We start from the raw sequence: 15,920 nt of genomic DNA, 5'->3' as shown, positions 1-15,920 counted from the left end.
ACTAGGTCGTCTTGTAACTGCCAAGTTATTAGACCGCGAGGTACAGGAAATGTACAATTTCATGGTGTCAGCGGAGGATCGCGGAGGACAGGCGTGTTTTAGTAACATTACGGTCCTTCTTGACGATGTGAATGACAATGGACCTGTTTTTAGTCAGTCAGAATACCGAAAGGCTGTATACGAGGACGCCCGTAGAAATAAAGTGCTTCTGCAGGTGAGGGCAGACGATTCCGACTTGGGAAAGAACAGGAAGATCTCATATTCTTTATTGGACACGGCAGGCGATACGTTCAGTGTTGACTCCGAGACCGGTGTGATAACGCTTACGAGCGATCTTAATAGAGAGAAGCAAGCGGAGTACGTGTTGACCGTGCAGGCCGAAGACGCGGGTGTCCCCCCTCAGTCAGAAACGTGCAATGTAGTGATTCAGGTTTTGAATATAAACGATGTTCCTCCGGAGTTTGACAAATCCAGCTACAAAGCCAATGTGAGCGAAGATGCTGCAAAAGGTACGAAGATAACAAAAATGAAGGCCATCAGCCGAGAGGCTGGACACGAAGAGTTCTCCTACGAGATTCTGAAAGGTCCAGATTCAGACATCTTTAAAATTGACAAGAAAACAGGAGATGTTACTTTGGAAGGAAACCTGGATTTTGAAACAAGGAAGAGTTATTCGTTGACAATTCAGGCGAGTGATGTTGGTCCGCCAGTCCTGACTACAACTTGTTCACTGAGTGTGATAGTCACTGATGCTAATGATCACGTCCCTAAGTTTGGACAAGATCTTTACACCGCTAGAGTGGACGAGAACTCTGATTTGGATTCGTTTGTACTTCAAATGTTCGCCACAGACCTTGATAGCGGTTCCAACCGAGATATCCGTTATTCCATCGTGAAAGGAAACGATGCAGATAAGTTCAAAATTGATGACATCACTGGCGTAATCAGCATCAAGGCGCATGTCGATCATGAATCTGTCTCTCAGTACACTCTAACAGTGCGTGCTCAGGATAAGGGGATACCTCCTTTGTCAGCAGAGACCCAAGTTGAACTTAGCATCAACGACCTGAATGACAACCCGCCTGAATTCACTAACACAAATTTTACTGTCTCTGTCAGTGAGTTAGCCGCCATAGGTACTACTGTCATCTTTTTACGGCCTCATGACCGTGATGGTCCTGGCAATAAAGGTCCATTTACTTTCATGAAAATTAAAGGCGACGAAACGAAGTTTAAACTGGAAAGGGACGGTCTGATAACCAAAGCAGGACCTTTGGATCATAGAGATAAGGAACACAAATTCGAGATCCGCGTGTTCGACAGTGGCGAGCCACCGAAGTACACGGACAAGACACTCACTATCATTGTAGTTGAAGGCATTTCGCATCCTCCAGTCGTGGAGCCGCTAACCGTTTACCTCAAATTGTATAGTTCGCAGTTTAACGGTGGTGTCATCGGAAGTGTCAAAGGAACTGATGCCGATGGGGACCCTCTGACGTATTCGATTGTTGCGCCTCGTTCTGGTAGCCCCTTCACGATAACAAACAGTGGAGTGATCAGTGCCACTTCTAACGTTCCAAGTCGAATCTACAATCTGAATGCCAGTGTATCCGATGGCAAGTACCTCACTTATGTTCCAGTGAAAATTGTTGTGTCAGATATAACTGAAGACATCCTGCGACATTCCCTGACTCTGCGCTTGTTGGCTCTTAGCCCGGGAACATTCGTGGAGAGGAACCTGGGCAAGTGCAGAGACTACTTGGGATTCCTGCTTAATGTTCCTGCTGAGAATGTTCATATATGGAGCCTGCAATCTTCTGACACAAGTTTGGATGTTGTATTCGCTGTTATGAAGCAAGTCAAGGTAGGACTTACCTCTATGACGAAGGGAATTCGATTGAGCAAATTTTTCGTGGAATGAATTTTAAAACATCTATATTTTGATATCGATGGAGAATCGAAGGTCATTTAAAGCCTAAACAAGGGCTTCTTATTAAATTCGAGTTTTAGGTGTCGAAATTGTTCGATCTATGTATGATTTCACGTCAAAAGTCATTTGGAACAGCATTGGTTTCCCATTTCTTCGCTCTGTGATTTATCTCGCGCCATCCTCTCAATTAATTATATACAAAACTAAAAGAAATTGCGACTTACTTTTTTCACATCAATGCCGTACATGACGAACTGTGCTTGTTTTTACTTTAAGTTCTCATTGGCTCCTTGTAATATTTATCGTTGTTCTGATTGGTGGAAGCGCTTCCTGTTCATTTTGATGATGTGATTTCTCACTGTTCCTCTTCAGGGTTTCTACGCATCTCAGCACATCGCACACAAGCTGAATTCTTCCCGTGGTGACTTCCAGAGAGTTGTAGGAGTCCAAGTAGGGTACATTGGTGTCAGCCAATGCCCTCTAATGCACTGCCCCGAAAACTACTCATGTCAGACGGTCTATAAACCACAGAACAAGCAAATAAGAATCATGTCTGAAAGAACCACTTACACTTCTTATGAACACAGCAGAAGTCATGCTTGTATGTGTAACCGCGACGCTGGTAAGATCATGAGGAAATTGGTCGTGTATGATTCATTTGTTCGAATTTAATATTATTGGTGGACCTTACCCTTAAAGTTTTTAACTCCCTTAGAATGGATCACTGTTTAACTACTTTTTTGCTAGTTCACTTTGAGGCTATGAGTAGGAACCTTTAAGTTTTGCATTATTTCTGCTTCTTATTTAAATCAAGAATTCTCTGTATCATGTCAAAGTGGTAGAAATTTAGATCCCCTTTCTCCGCTGGTCACATTCTGCATTTAACTAATCGTGTGATAACTCATTCCCAGGCTGCGCAAGTGGTAAGTGTGCGTCCAATCCGTGTCCTGCTGGTTATGAGTGCGCCGACTTTCCCTTGGGGTTCCAGTGTAAGTGCGTTGATTCATCCAAGTGTCAACCTGACAAACCGGGCTGCGAAGATCAATCCTGCATAATAGGTATCTTCCACGAAATCGTACCTTTTTTCGTAAGATTAATTTCATTAAAACAGATATTTATAGCAAAACTCAAGCAAAGTCGAGACATTACAAAGAGAGCATTTAGTGATGCATTCGTTGTTTTTTTTTACAGGTAATAATGCCATATCGTTTGGAGGTGATAGTTACATCCGCTTTAAACTGAAGCAGTCATTCGATGAACCAAGCCGCTCTATTAGTCTTGCTCTCAAGACCACTGAACCTCGAGGAACACTAGTGTGGGCCGCTGGACAGTATGACTACAGTATTCTAGAGGTATGTCTTATGTGTGCTCATTAATTATATATGAACATGTCACGTTTGTCTAGAGAAAGAAATCTTTCAGAAGCAAAGGTTTCTAAATCCAACATGGGTTTGAAAAGTGTAATCTAATCGATTATATCCGTGATCTTTGTTTTTACAGATTGTGAACGGCCGTCTTCAGTTACGCTTTGATTTTGGCAGTGGGGCCGGGGTTGTAAACTTAGACTGGGCCCGAGTGGACGATGGTAAATGGCATCACGTGGCAATCATGCGGCAAGGTAACCACGCCACTTTAATTCTGGATCAGGGTCGTCACCGCGCCTGGAACAAATCTCCTGGGAAGATGAGAATACTGAATCTTGATGATAACGCGATTTACTTCGGCGCCAAAGTTGTTAAATCAAAGACTAGGAGGGATCTCAACAATCGAGGTGAGGAGAGTTGTTTACAGCTAGAAGTGCATGCTGCCCAGCAGCATAATTGATTCATAGTACTTTCAACTTTGTAACCAGGTGTTACTGTTTTCGTTCGACAGAATTTAGATATGAAATTGTGTCACTTGGAACTAACTTAAATTTTAATAATGATGATGATAATAACAATAATAATAATATTGTCCATAATAACAATAATAATAATAATAATAATAATAATAATAATAAAATAATAATAATAATAATAGTAGGATTTAGCAGTGGACGTTCCCCAAAGTGGCTCTTCTTTTCTTCTTCTTCTTCTCGTCCACTGTACGCATGTAAGTAAGTTGAAGTCACGTGCTTCCCACGTCACTTACGCACCCTCCGAGGAAAATTATCGCATTCTGAAGTGAAGGATTTGAGGTACAGTAATTAACTGAAAAACATTTTCTTACAGGTCATTTAGTCGAGGATGGCTTCAAAGGTTGTCTTCAGAATTTGAATTTGAACAACCAGGACCTGCCCATGTCTGGCTCAAACAGTTACGTAGCTGCCGAACCATTTAATGCGGTACCTGGCTGTCAGTTATCAGGCGGATGCCGCATCAACACCTGTCCACGTGACAGCACATGCATAGAGACCCTGACATCGAAGAAGTGCGAGTGTCTGCCTGGTCATTCAGGTTCAGATTGCCGTGCATTTGTGGACTGTGGTGTCAAGCCTTGTCAGAATGGTGGGACATGCGTCCCTCATCCAACAGACCGATACCAGTGTAGATGCAAAGACGGTTACTCAGGTACACAATGTCACATCTACACTGGTCATTGCGCCAGTGCGCCTTGCAGAAATGGCGGAAGCTGCATTCCAAGCGGCGAGAGTGGCTTTATTTGCACATGCCCAGCGGGAGTTCAAGGAAAGACTTGCGAGCAAGACACAAGGCCCTGTTCGTCTAACCCATGCGCAAACAACGCGAATTGCACCAACCATGGTGAATCTTACAAATGTCATTGTCGCGCTGGCTTTTCTGGGGAGATTTGTGATGAAGGGTATCGCTGCAGTAAAGATTCCCATTGCCAAAACGGAGGGACATGCCAAGAAAACCAGAAGAATGGTGCTGCAGTCTGCCGTTGCCTTCAGGGTTATACGGGGGCTGATTGTTCTGAAGATGTTGACGAGTGTGCCAGTTCCCCTTGCAAAAATGGAGGCGTGTGTGTGAACCAATTGGGAAACTTTGCATGTAACTGCTCTGCAAGCTCTCATGGTGGAAAACTTTGTGAGCTAGTGCTCACTAGTATTGAGGCCCGACGCGGCTGGCCATTGGGACAGACAGAAATCATTGGAATTGCTGTAGTGCTCGCAGTTATTCTGCTCATTGTATTCCTTGTTGTAATTTTCCTTCGACGTCGAGCCAAACGAAGACGAGAAAAGCGTGAACAAGCTGGAGCTGTTAGCACGTCGGTTTTGAAGGTCTCCCCACCCGTGGTAGGCTCAGAAGTCACATCTCCAGAGCCTCCCACTCCTCCCCCAAGGGAAGTCCATGGTTACAATGTAGATGATCTCGTTATGCCTCCTGGGTACGATGCGGAGGACTCTTGGCGCAGGCGTGAGAAAGTTCGAAAGGATTTCGGGACCATGAAAACGTTGACTTCTTTATCTGATAACAATCTACCTGGCTACCAGTGGGACTACACGGACATCCCTGCTGACCTAGTTCCTAGGACTCCCTTGTCAAAAGAACATTCAGGTAGCTATAGTGGTTCCCCGGACTGTGCAACGTTTGCTCCGGAAGTACCACAGAGGCCGTCAAGTTTTAGATCTTCACAGGGTTCTCTTGATGTGCCGGAGGTTCCTAAGAGGCCAAGGAATTATAGAGTATCAGAATCAGAGGACGGATACACAGACGTCCCGCATGTTCCTAAAAAGCCCATGGAATACACAAATCCTAAGGGTAAATCAGCCTCACGGTACTCCATGGACTCCCGCTTCTCTGAATTCTCAGATGCCACAGATCTTGATCCAGACATCTTTAAAGGGCGATTCCCACGCCCTCCAAGAGAGCCTTATCCAGAAAGTCTGGACCAACTTCCCGTGGGATCATACGCGCCAACACTTACAGCGCGGGGCTCGGAGCTGGGAAGTGTCACGGACGGAATGTACTCAGAGGACGATCTGGAGCAGGTTTATCTTGGGAATCGAATGGAGGTGTGCGATGATTCACCGGAGAATTCCTACCTGCACTCCGAGAATTGCTCAGAAGATGAAGATGATGATTACCATCGTGACAGATACGCCCGCGCGGCTACACCCGACCCAGAGTTCCACAAAGAATTACAAAGAGAGATCAAGGAGATGATGAACGAGCTAGAAGAGCTAAAGTTAGAATCTGAAATCTGACAGACTAAAAACTAATATTTGATTATCGTAGTTGATGAACCTCTGTCTTGGAAGTTTTAACAATGGAATCAAAAAGAAGTAGAGTAACTTATGAGACAAAGGGGACCCAGTGTCTCTTGAGTTCAAAGTTCTCATCCTTATCCAGCTCTACTCATTTGGTATAAGCCACTTGTATTCTCTTAAAATCTGTGTTATGCAAACCCTTGTTTTATTTTGATCATTAAGACAATAATCCATTTTCCGGAAGCTCTTTGTTCCAACTTTTTTTGATAAAAGACATTTGAAACCTTTCATTTCTCTACAAAGCTAGTATTTACAGTATAAAGCTAAAGAAAATTTCATTGACATTTAGAAATTGAAGATTTTATTAGAGGTTAAGGTTTAAGAATCTGTTGACATAGACTTGCAAAGTTTGAAATATGTTGGATAACAATGTCGGTTTTAAAAGTTTCTTGCGAAGAGACAGAATTTATAGTCCGCTTTACCTTGAGGCTGACAAGATTATTCAAATTTACATCAAATGATTAGACCTTTTATTTTGAATTTCATAGAAATGCTCTTTTGAAGGCGTTAAATTATATTTTGATAATTTTTTACAGTTTTTTTAATCGAAATTTTTAGATTTGCATATGTTTCGCCGGGCGATTTTTTTCGATCATGTTTAAAATATTTAAAATCTTTTACTATACAAACGATTAGGCATGTTTCCGAGATTATAACTTGTAAAATGTTATTTATCAGATTGTAAGTAATCGAAGAGCAAACTAGGTAAGAAACAATCTGTGAGTCTGCCACAAGATGTAATTTATTTTTATATGCTCTTCTTACTGACAGCTATTGACTTGGAGTCAAATTAGTATCTTTCATAAAGAAATTTTTACTCTTTTTAAGTCTAAGCTTTGTAATAAACTTTTCAAAATACTGGCTCGAGTTCGTTAGTGTTGGACTCTCCCTCCCTCCCCAATCCTTCACCTTGTCGAGAAAAGATGATGGAGCGCATTTCATTTACCAATAAGTGTCGTAAGACCAAACGAAGTAATAATGACCAATCGGACTGAAGGAAAATGTATCAAGCAGTCAATGAGAATTAAACGTAGAAACGAGCAAACTGCTCGAATTGCGGGAAAAACGCAAATTACCAGATCGCGATTGGTTTTGGTTTTGCATTTGATTGGTGGAGAGGCGCGAATCTATTAGGCCAATCACAGACCGCTGTGAAGGGAAACCAGTGCAATCCTGGATTTCATTTAACAGTCAATTGAAATGTTCTGGTTTCTAACAACAAAATAATTCGACGAAAAATGCGGGTAGGATGCTAATAAAGGAGGACTTTAAAAGGAGACAAAATATTCAAACAAGAGACAACTATAAGACTTATATCTTAACATAACAGAGGCTGTAGACAACGAAGCTTTCATCTCATCTTTTCTCTGATCACATGGCTAAGGTTGCTTGAAAGTCCCAGTCGTAAAGGGTTTTCTTATATCAAACTAGTACTGCAATTAAACCTGACCTGTTGCCATTCGTCAACTGTTACTGAGTTTAAGCTCCCATTCCACCGTCGCTTGTCCACCAGCCAAGGCGCCTTGTTTCTCTTTGACCCACTCATCCGTGGCATTTCTCAATTACTTCAGCTTATAACGTTATTCTCTTTAAATGTAATCAGTTGTAGGGAGATCCCTTGTTAAAACAACTTTCTAGAGCTCCGCAGAATGTAGCGAACGATATTAGGTGAGATTGACCTGTTGTGATTACTGAGAGGAGACTGGTACTATATACCACAATTCCTTGCGCAGGGGGGGAGCTTGGAATGTTTCGATCTTGTCGGTCAACTCTGACGTTTTAAGTCTTGAAATTCTTCTCGATCGGGTGACCGCTTGAATATTCTAACGACAAGATGGGTGATAAGCATTTTGGCTCACACTTGAAGACTAGCGAAAAGGTTTGTTGCGCCACCCAATTTGTTTTGATGCTAGCAAGAATGTCATGAAAAGAGTGAAAAAGTTGCCAAAAATTTACGCACATATGTGTTGTGTTCGAGTCGTCGAAAATGATCGCTTTTTTCAAGTGTTTAATTTCGTTCTGGAAAGCATAATATTCTAAATCGCAGCATGTGAACAATGTGTCTCAGTTAGTACTGTTTTGCGTTGATTGATGTTAAAATTCCTTGACTGAATTAAAACTAACTCCTCCATGATCTCTAAATCGAATAAAGATCTAATGAGTTCATAAATTTTAAACAATTTTATTGTCCTTCATTTAAAACAAGAATTTGAGAATAACTCAAATGAATCGATCTCTATAATAAGCTATTTTTGCACATTGTATGTCTTTTCACAGATTTTAAATTGATTGCAGTTATGATCGTGGCTTTATCTTGTTCATTACAATACACGGCCCAAATGAGACCTTATTTTTGTAGCAGGAAGTACAAGGTTAACATCACCTGTAATATATGTACCTGTAGAGGAACTACTAGGGATTAGAGTGTTTCATTCAGTTATTTATTCGCACTAAAAAAATACATGGGCAAGGCTACTCTATTCTATGACGTAACACCTCTATACCCTACATTACAAGATCCACAAACTGTACCTTTTCTTATTTTCTATTTTCATATGCAAAAAAATCCCTCTTAATGCCAGAGGGATTTTTTTGCATATGTACCTGTATATTCTTTGCATATACTATATGCTGAATAGGTGACAGTTGGCAACTGGAATCATAACTCTGTATTATTAATTAGTTGTTTCTTCTTGTGGCATGCATTTTCCTCAGGTGTTGAAATCAGTGGTGAAACTGTTTGTTCAGATTTCAACTCCAAACTATAGCATGCCCTGGCAGATGAAGCGGCAGCAGCAGGTTTTTGGATCAGGGTTTGTGATTTCTGGCAGGAGAATTCTCACCAATGGACATGTAGTAGCTTACCAGAAGTCAGTAAGTAAACAAATACATTAAATTACTTTTGTTCTGAAAATTTAAACTTCCAATGAAAGTAGGGAATGTCTTATCAGAAATGAGGCACTGCAGCAACTTTGTAGTCTAGTGGCTCTGACCTTCATGACCAATTCTGGTTCTCTGCTGAGTGGAAAGGAAGCATTTCGGGATTCTTTTGTATCCCTGGTCTTCAGCATTCATGTTACAACAGCTTATTTAATTTTTAACAGTTAGCTTCCTTTATTTTTCAGGTGCGAGTTCGTAAACATGGAGATGCTAAGAAATACAATGCTCATGTGATTCATGTTGGCCATGAGTGTGACATTGCCATGGTAACTATTTGAAACTACTTTTAGATCTTCCGATATAAACTATAGAACTTCAAGTAATGACATGGGACGTGTAAGTAGACATATCACAAGGCATTAAAACTGTTTCATTGCAAACAGTCCATTCAATCTTTTATTTTCTTAAAGCTGGGTGTAACAGATGAAACCTTCTGGGAGGATCTGTGCCCCCTGGAATTTGGTGAGATACCTGCACTTGAAGAAGATGTGGTTTGTGTTGGTTTTCCAACTGGTGGAGATAATATTAGTGTCACGCGAGGAGTTGTCTCTAGAGTGGAAATTCAGCGTTATGCACACTCTGCAGTGGAACTTTTGGCTATACAGGTTAGAACTGTGTATATTAAGTGTTGATTATGTGATGGGGTATAAATGTGTTTGCCTCTCCATGATTTTTGAACTATTTAATAAGCCTTTAGTCCCAGTAATCTTGCTCAGTTCCTTCCAGAAGTTTGAAAATTGAAGAATTTAAGAATTCAACTTAATTATCTCAACGATCAGTCAGTGGGCCTCTCTATATGTGACCATCATTTAACCTTTAGACATTTCATAAGGCCCCCTAGACTTTATAGTATTAGAAAATTAATATTTGAATAAGATCCTCTTATTTCTGATGCAAGAGTTATCTAAGGTTGTTTGTTACTATGGAAAGATTGATGCAGCAATAAACAGTGGTAACAGTGGTGGGCCTGCCCTTCAGGATGACAGAGTGATTGGAATTGCTTTTGAGACACTGGATAATGCTGAAAACATTGGATATATTATACCTGTAAGTCATTCATACTATCTAATTTACTCAAATTACTTTGTTCCTTGTGGTGAATAGAATGTGTAAAGAACATGTTGCATTTAAAACTCAATTTATGACAAATAACAACTTTTCAGGTAACAGTAATAAAACATTTCCTGGGAGATATTGAGAAAAGCAACACATACAATGGTTTCTGTCGACTGGGAATCAAATGGCAGCCAATTGAAAGTGAACACATGCGGAATTACTTTCAGCTGTCAGCAGAACAGACAGGGGTCCTTGTTACAAAAGTCCTTCCTTTGTTCAGCTGCAGCAGTGTGCTGAAACGAGGAGATGTCCTTATGGCAGTGAATGATGAAGTGATTGCAGACAATGGAACAGTGAGTAACTTGTCATAACTTATGAGATTCTTTTATTGAGATCCTGTAATAATCAACAATGTATTGCCCAAAACACAAGATAAGTGTATAGAAGAGAAAACCAGCACCATGTAGGCCTGTCGTGGAACACATTTGCCAGCCTCTTGACAGGATTTTAATATCTTGAGGGTTTATAGTTTATGGATATTATGAGGCCCAGAATCAATCCAAGTTGAAAGCAATTGTGGTTAAATTCAACCCTACATGGCCAATGCAAGCAATAAGGGTTTATGCTTCTATTTATTAATTTTTATTTTCCTCTCCTAAAGCCAGTGGACCAAGGCTATAACATAGAAGGTTTATTTTGATTTGATCCTTCATACTCAAGATCTGATTATGAATTCTCCTTTTAATGTGCTACACAATTCCTTGTCAATTAGTTGGAAGAATTTGGTGGTACATTACTTATCACAATACTACCCACTATCTGCTTAATTCATTCATCCTCACCATATGTTAGCTTAATACGACATTCATAATCTAAAGAGAAGTTATTGTAAATCCCTTGGGTGGGTTCTGCTGAGTCAGATATATCCATGTTTTCATGTGCTACCAGCATTAGGCCTTGTTATGACCTAAACATCAATTTTGAAATAACTGAAATAAAATCTCCACTGTTTGTTAGTTTTTATCTCACAGCAACACCTGGGTGTTTTTTTATCAGTTGGGCTAATCACGTTTTTGTGTGGTGTTGTTTTTGTTTAGGTTCATTTTCGCGGTAATGAGCGTATTCTGTTTGACTACAAATTGTCACAGATGTTTATTGGTGATATCTGCAAACTGAAAATTCTAAGACAAGGCCAAGTGTTGAAGGTTGAAGTGACATTAGATCTCATCACATCACTTGTACCCACCCAGCTGTATGACAAAAGACCAAGGTAATAAATAGGAATTCCAGCTTTCCTTACAAGCTTAACTTATCTTTCTGTGTCAGGGTACATTGAAATCGCCCGGTGATAAGTTCACTGAACTCTGTATTTAGGCCTGGGTTTGAGCCCTGACTGAGACGTTCTGTTGTGTTCTTGGTCAAGACACTTTCCTCTAACAGCGCCTCTCTCAAGCGGGAGTATAAATGAGTACTGGAGAACTGGTTTCGCTATTAAACTCTCACTATCATTTCTGCCCGTAGTTACCTCGTGTACGCTGGCCTCGTGTTTGTGTCTCTCTCCCAGCCCTACATGCAACATCAGTACGGAAAAGACTGGGCACGAAAGGCACCCATAAGGCTCTGTGATCGTGTTCTATACGGTATTTTGAATCAAACGGGACAGGAAGTCATTTTGCTCAGTCAGGTAAGTAAAGAGGTAACTTTATTTTACTGAAACAGGGAGGTCACTTGATTTCACGCCTTTTTGGCTTGAAAGACGACGTCATGGGACCCAGAGCGTTTTTTTTAAAGGGTCAGTTAGGACGCAGATCTCTAAATCCGTGAAGATCTTTATGTTTTGGTTTTGTATGAAACTGATGAAAGAAGGCGCTCCTTTTAAATGAGTATCGTAAATCCAGAATCAAAGAAATTACAACGGTGAATAAGAATAAGAAGAACGAGAATAGGGAGCCAGGTAGGACTCTAACTTTAATCAAGGAAACTGCCTGAGGCGCGGTAGAACTCAAGAGACCAATTTTTCGATTGGGTAGAGTTTTGCATCTTCTTGGTAAGGAGGGTGGCGCAACCTCGACAGTTTATTGAACATCAAATCAAAGTTTTGGAAATAGAATGGGAACTTCAAGCTCTAATTCAGTTAGATAATTCAATCCGAGCACAGAATTTATCGCACTCTGTCATTTGTTTTCTCCATATTTGAGTCCTCCCACCACTGAGCTACATGAAAAAAGTGCTTGCCCTCATACTGTTTATTTTATGATTATTTTCAGGTTCTCGCATCGGAGCTAACAACAGGCTACGAGACAATGGCAAATTTGCAGCTTTTTAAAGTTAACGGGAGACCAATTTTGAATCTAAAGCATCTTGCATCCGTTCTTGATGAAATCACTATACCTTTCGGCAAGCCAGAAGACTCACAAGCGAAAGGTGGAACAACGGCCAGAACTGTGACATCAGAAAGTTGTGTGGAGGACAACAGTAGCACAAAACAAGGCGAATTAACTGCTAAGAGTTGTGAAGTACACAAACGCCAAGATGACAACATAATCCCTTTAAAAGAAGTCACAACTATTGATGATACGGATGGTCGATCATGCGCCAAGCTTAAAACACTAGAGGACGTAAAGAAAGATTGGGAGAGGGGAAATAACGTGTGTGAAAGTGACAGCCACCCTTTGTCACATTACCGGAAAACATCCAATGAATGCAGAAAACAAGATTTCACTCAGACTGATTCACGTTCTTCAGACTCCTTGTATTTATCGACGACACAAACGACCGATATGAATTCTGGTGTGGGTGACGATCCTACCCTTCTAAACAGAGAAGATTTCGTGCATTTTGAGCTCGATAAGGAGAAAATAATTGTGTTACATATTCCAACTGCTTATAACGCTGCACCAGAAATACTACAACAATACGCAATAGGTCAGCCTCGATCCAATGACTTACCTTCACCTCCCTAATGTCACGTGTTGAACACGTGAATATGAAAGGTCACGAACTCTACTACACTACAGCCTCTCCCGCGATGTAAAGCACTTACAGAATTCAGCCCCTCCAATAAAATGTAACCTAATCTTGGTTACCCGACTAGTGTTTGTCTAGTACTATAAAAGGAAAGTCGAAAATCTTTCTTAAGTCGTACCTGATTTTGAAGCCTTGAAAACTTTCTAGAATTTAATTTTTTAGAAGAACGGCTAATGGTACCTGAGTTAAAAAATAAGTGTGGTGAGTGCAGTGGTTGATCATTGGCCAGTTACATCGTCAAATTGATATAGATGTAAGAACTTGAAGGAGGAGCAAGCTTTGTGCGGCAAAGCATCTCAAAATTTCAAGACATAGAGACAAAAAAATCCGTTGTAACATTTTGTGTCGTCTTCCTTGGAAAGTTTGAAACAAACATCGGTTTACACACAACTTATTACTGAGTACGGAGCTGGTTCTCCAATTTAAATATAAAACAAGAGAAACATTACTCCCGAACTTTGGCGGTCATGCCTTAGAGGGCAAGACTCGTTTTTATAATTACTCCTTACTTTGCCGTAGAGAACGGAGAAGGAAAACTTTTTATAAAAGAAAATGCAACGTAACGCAAGTGACGGTTTAAATCTCTACTACGTAATTGGAGGGAAAATGGTGAGAGCGGAATGTATCAATGTAACAAGATAAAAAAAAGTTGGTGTTAATACGTACAACTATGAATAAGATGTTTATTTTATGCCTTAAAATTGTTCAGTAGAGCGTTTTACCAGTAACACCCTGCTTTGTACACTTGGTATGAACTTGGTGATAGTGAGAGTAAGTGACTTTCATCTTTTTATCTGTAATCAGTTCCACTGGTGTTTTTTTATCACCCGGTGTGATAGGTGAAGTTGAGTGCAATAATGGGCTCCGTTTGATCAAAGAGACCTGAAGAACATTTGCTAATTGTATTTGTACATCGACGCCCAGAGTTTGGATTGAAAATTGGCTGTTTTACTTTGAATCAGTGAAGAGACTTTCCAGCGAAGCTCATCCTGCATGTAGTTTTCGTGCAATCATTTGAAGAGTAGACTAATTCACTTAGAAAGAAGACAAGCTGTTCAAGTTCACTGTCCGAAATGGCGCGAGACATAATATCCGAGTTTGTCTTCATAGCTGAGTCAAAACATGTCGCTTGCCAAATAGTGGTGATATATTTCTCGTGGCGTGAGGCTGAAACTCACCATACTCTCGTTCCTGGCTTCGTAGACTCCCGCGAAAAGCCGGGAACGACAGAAATCACTGACCCTAGAACGCAATATCTGGTCTTAAATGAAGAACCATCCTTGTGCTTCGGATCACGCAGCAAGGGCGTCATACTCACCGTGGATGAAGTTGCAGGTCGGTACGCATGCGCTCCGTCTGAGAAGAGGGGGATGAAAAATCATTTTCGGTTCGAGTCTTTCCATGAGATGAAAGTTTAAAGTTAGCGGCTAAAGTCAATCATTCATCAAAAGAAAAACTGTACGTGAAGCAAAAAGGAGAGACAACCAAATGAGGAATGTAGATTCTAATTCAGCAACATACCATGTTAATCAACCTTGTTAGAGGAAGTTAAACCCCACTGATGCTGTAGTATAAGGAATGATATACCTTGTGCTTTGTGTCCCTTGATAGTTAAGGGATTCTTTTCTTCGGCTGTTCTACTTCATGTTTGACACAAATAAAGTTACTTACTTCCTTACTGCCAGCCTAATTTTACCACGAGAGAGTGAATATAAATATCTTAGTTAAGCACAACGATAACTGTGTGGTTGTTCTATGAACGCATGTATGAAACTTTAAAAGCTAACCTATTTTCTAATCATTGAGACGGTAAAAGTTTCCTGTAATACTCTAAAACAAAATAAATAGGCTTCCGTCCCACCCTAAGCAAACTGAACTGGACGAAAATAAGCTTACGATAAGGTTCGGTAACATTCCTGCGCGGAAGGTAACCTCCCCAGACCTTTTGAAACTTTTGTATAAATATAACTAAAGCAATTGTTCATCATTTTATACAATATATTTACTTCTCGGAGCACCCAATGTCTTGTACAGTATCGAACTCTTGGCTCTTTACTTCTCTCTCTTCGTGTACTTGTTTTCATGTTTTCAAAAGGTGTGTTCGGTTGTGTTTCTTCTTTCCTCTCCATTTAGCTTCACGACCTAACGTGGAGTTTAAACTTGTTTCTTATTTCTCCCCGCCCCCGCCATAAATCACGTTCTAATTGCATGTTTAGACGTATAGTTTGTAGGTAATGGTTCCAGACGGTTGGATCGTGGGGAGGAGAAATTTCTCTCCATACCACCCTCCACCGGTGACCTTTCCACAACCACTTCCACTTTTCCGTTGTCAGCGGTATTCTTTTCAAGTCTTTTTCCACTGGCGGTCATGTGAACTTCAGTGGAGTTAGATGATGAAGTATGTTCACTTTCAGCCCCGCGGCTTCTGTATGACGAAAAAGATTCTGCCAGCTTGTTACCAGGCCCTTTGCGCATACCTGCCTTAGCAAGAATGTTGGTCACGTGATACTTTTCCTGTGAAAAATTGAGTAGAAAATTTAGTCATTATACAAAATGATTGTCAACGTAGAACTTTTTTTCACAAAGCACACCGAAGAAGCGAAGTAGAAGTTAGAGGCAATGAAGTAACTATGTCGCGGTTTTCACCCCCAGAAAATTTAACCCGATTTTTCAAATTCACAAATTTCACTAATGCAAATATTATTTCTTCTTTTCCATTCCTAAGCATCATTCTTTGTGGGTTGTTGTCATCTG

At 40.6% G+C, this 15,920-nt stretch overlaps 3 protein-coding genes across 5 annotated transcripts in view; 2 read left to right on the top strand and 1 right to left on the bottom strand.

Annotated features, from left to right (window-relative positions):
* Positions 1-7,004, top strand: part of LOC113664990 (protocadherin Fat 1) — a 32,318-nt gene extending 25,314 nt beyond the window's left edge. For all 3 annotated transcript variants that reach the window (XM_027180642.2, XM_089191624.1, XM_027180650.2), the window contains exons 10-15: positions 6-1,864; positions 2,303-2,552; positions 2,842-2,988; positions 3,122-3,282; positions 3,431-3,701; positions 4,144-7,004. In XM_027180642.2, the coding sequence (XP_027036443.2) occupies positions 6-1,864; positions 2,303-2,552; positions 2,842-2,988; positions 3,122-3,282; positions 3,431-3,701; positions 4,144-6,080 (4,625 nt within the window). In that variant the 3' untranslated portion in view covers positions 6,081-7,004. The remainder of the gene's footprint in view (positions 1-5; positions 1,865-2,302; positions 2,553-2,841; positions 2,989-3,121; positions 3,283-3,430; positions 3,702-4,143) is intronic.
* An 852-nt stretch (positions 7,005-7,856) lies between these two features.
* Positions 7,857-14,844, top strand: LOC113665015 (uncharacterized). Its single transcript, XM_027180672.2, has 9 exons — positions 7,857-8,022; positions 8,859-9,017; positions 9,269-9,349; positions 9,494-9,688; positions 10,014-10,130; positions 10,247-10,492; positions 11,237-11,409; positions 11,661-11,823; positions 12,407-14,844. Exons 1-9 carry the CDS (start codon positions 7,978-7,980, stop codon positions 13,100-13,102), a joined length of 1,875 nt encoding a protein of 624 aa, XP_027036473.2. The 5' UTR covers positions 7,857-7,977; the 3' UTR covers positions 13,103-14,844.
* The window catches only part of LOC113665007 (anoctamin-7), a 13,619-nt gene continuing 12,354 nt past the window's right edge, over positions 14,656-15,920 (bottom strand). Inside the window, exon 20 of the mRNA XM_027180660.2 lies at positions 14,656-15,680. Coding sequence (XP_027036461.2) covers positions 15,360-15,680 — 321 coding nt within the window. The 3' untranslated portion in view covers positions 14,656-15,359. The remainder of the gene's footprint in view (positions 15,681-15,920) is intronic.

This window comes from Pocillopora damicornis, chromosome 13, assembly GCF_964200805.1.
Source record: "Pocillopora damicornis chromosome 13, jaPocDami1.2, whole genome shotgun sequence".
Classification (NCBI taxonomy): domain Eukaryota; kingdom Metazoa; phylum Cnidaria; class Anthozoa; order Scleractinia; family Pocilloporidae; genus Pocillopora; species Pocillopora damicornis.
Note: the sequence above shows the minus strand (reverse complement) of the source record. Positions and strands in the feature narration are given on the sequence as shown.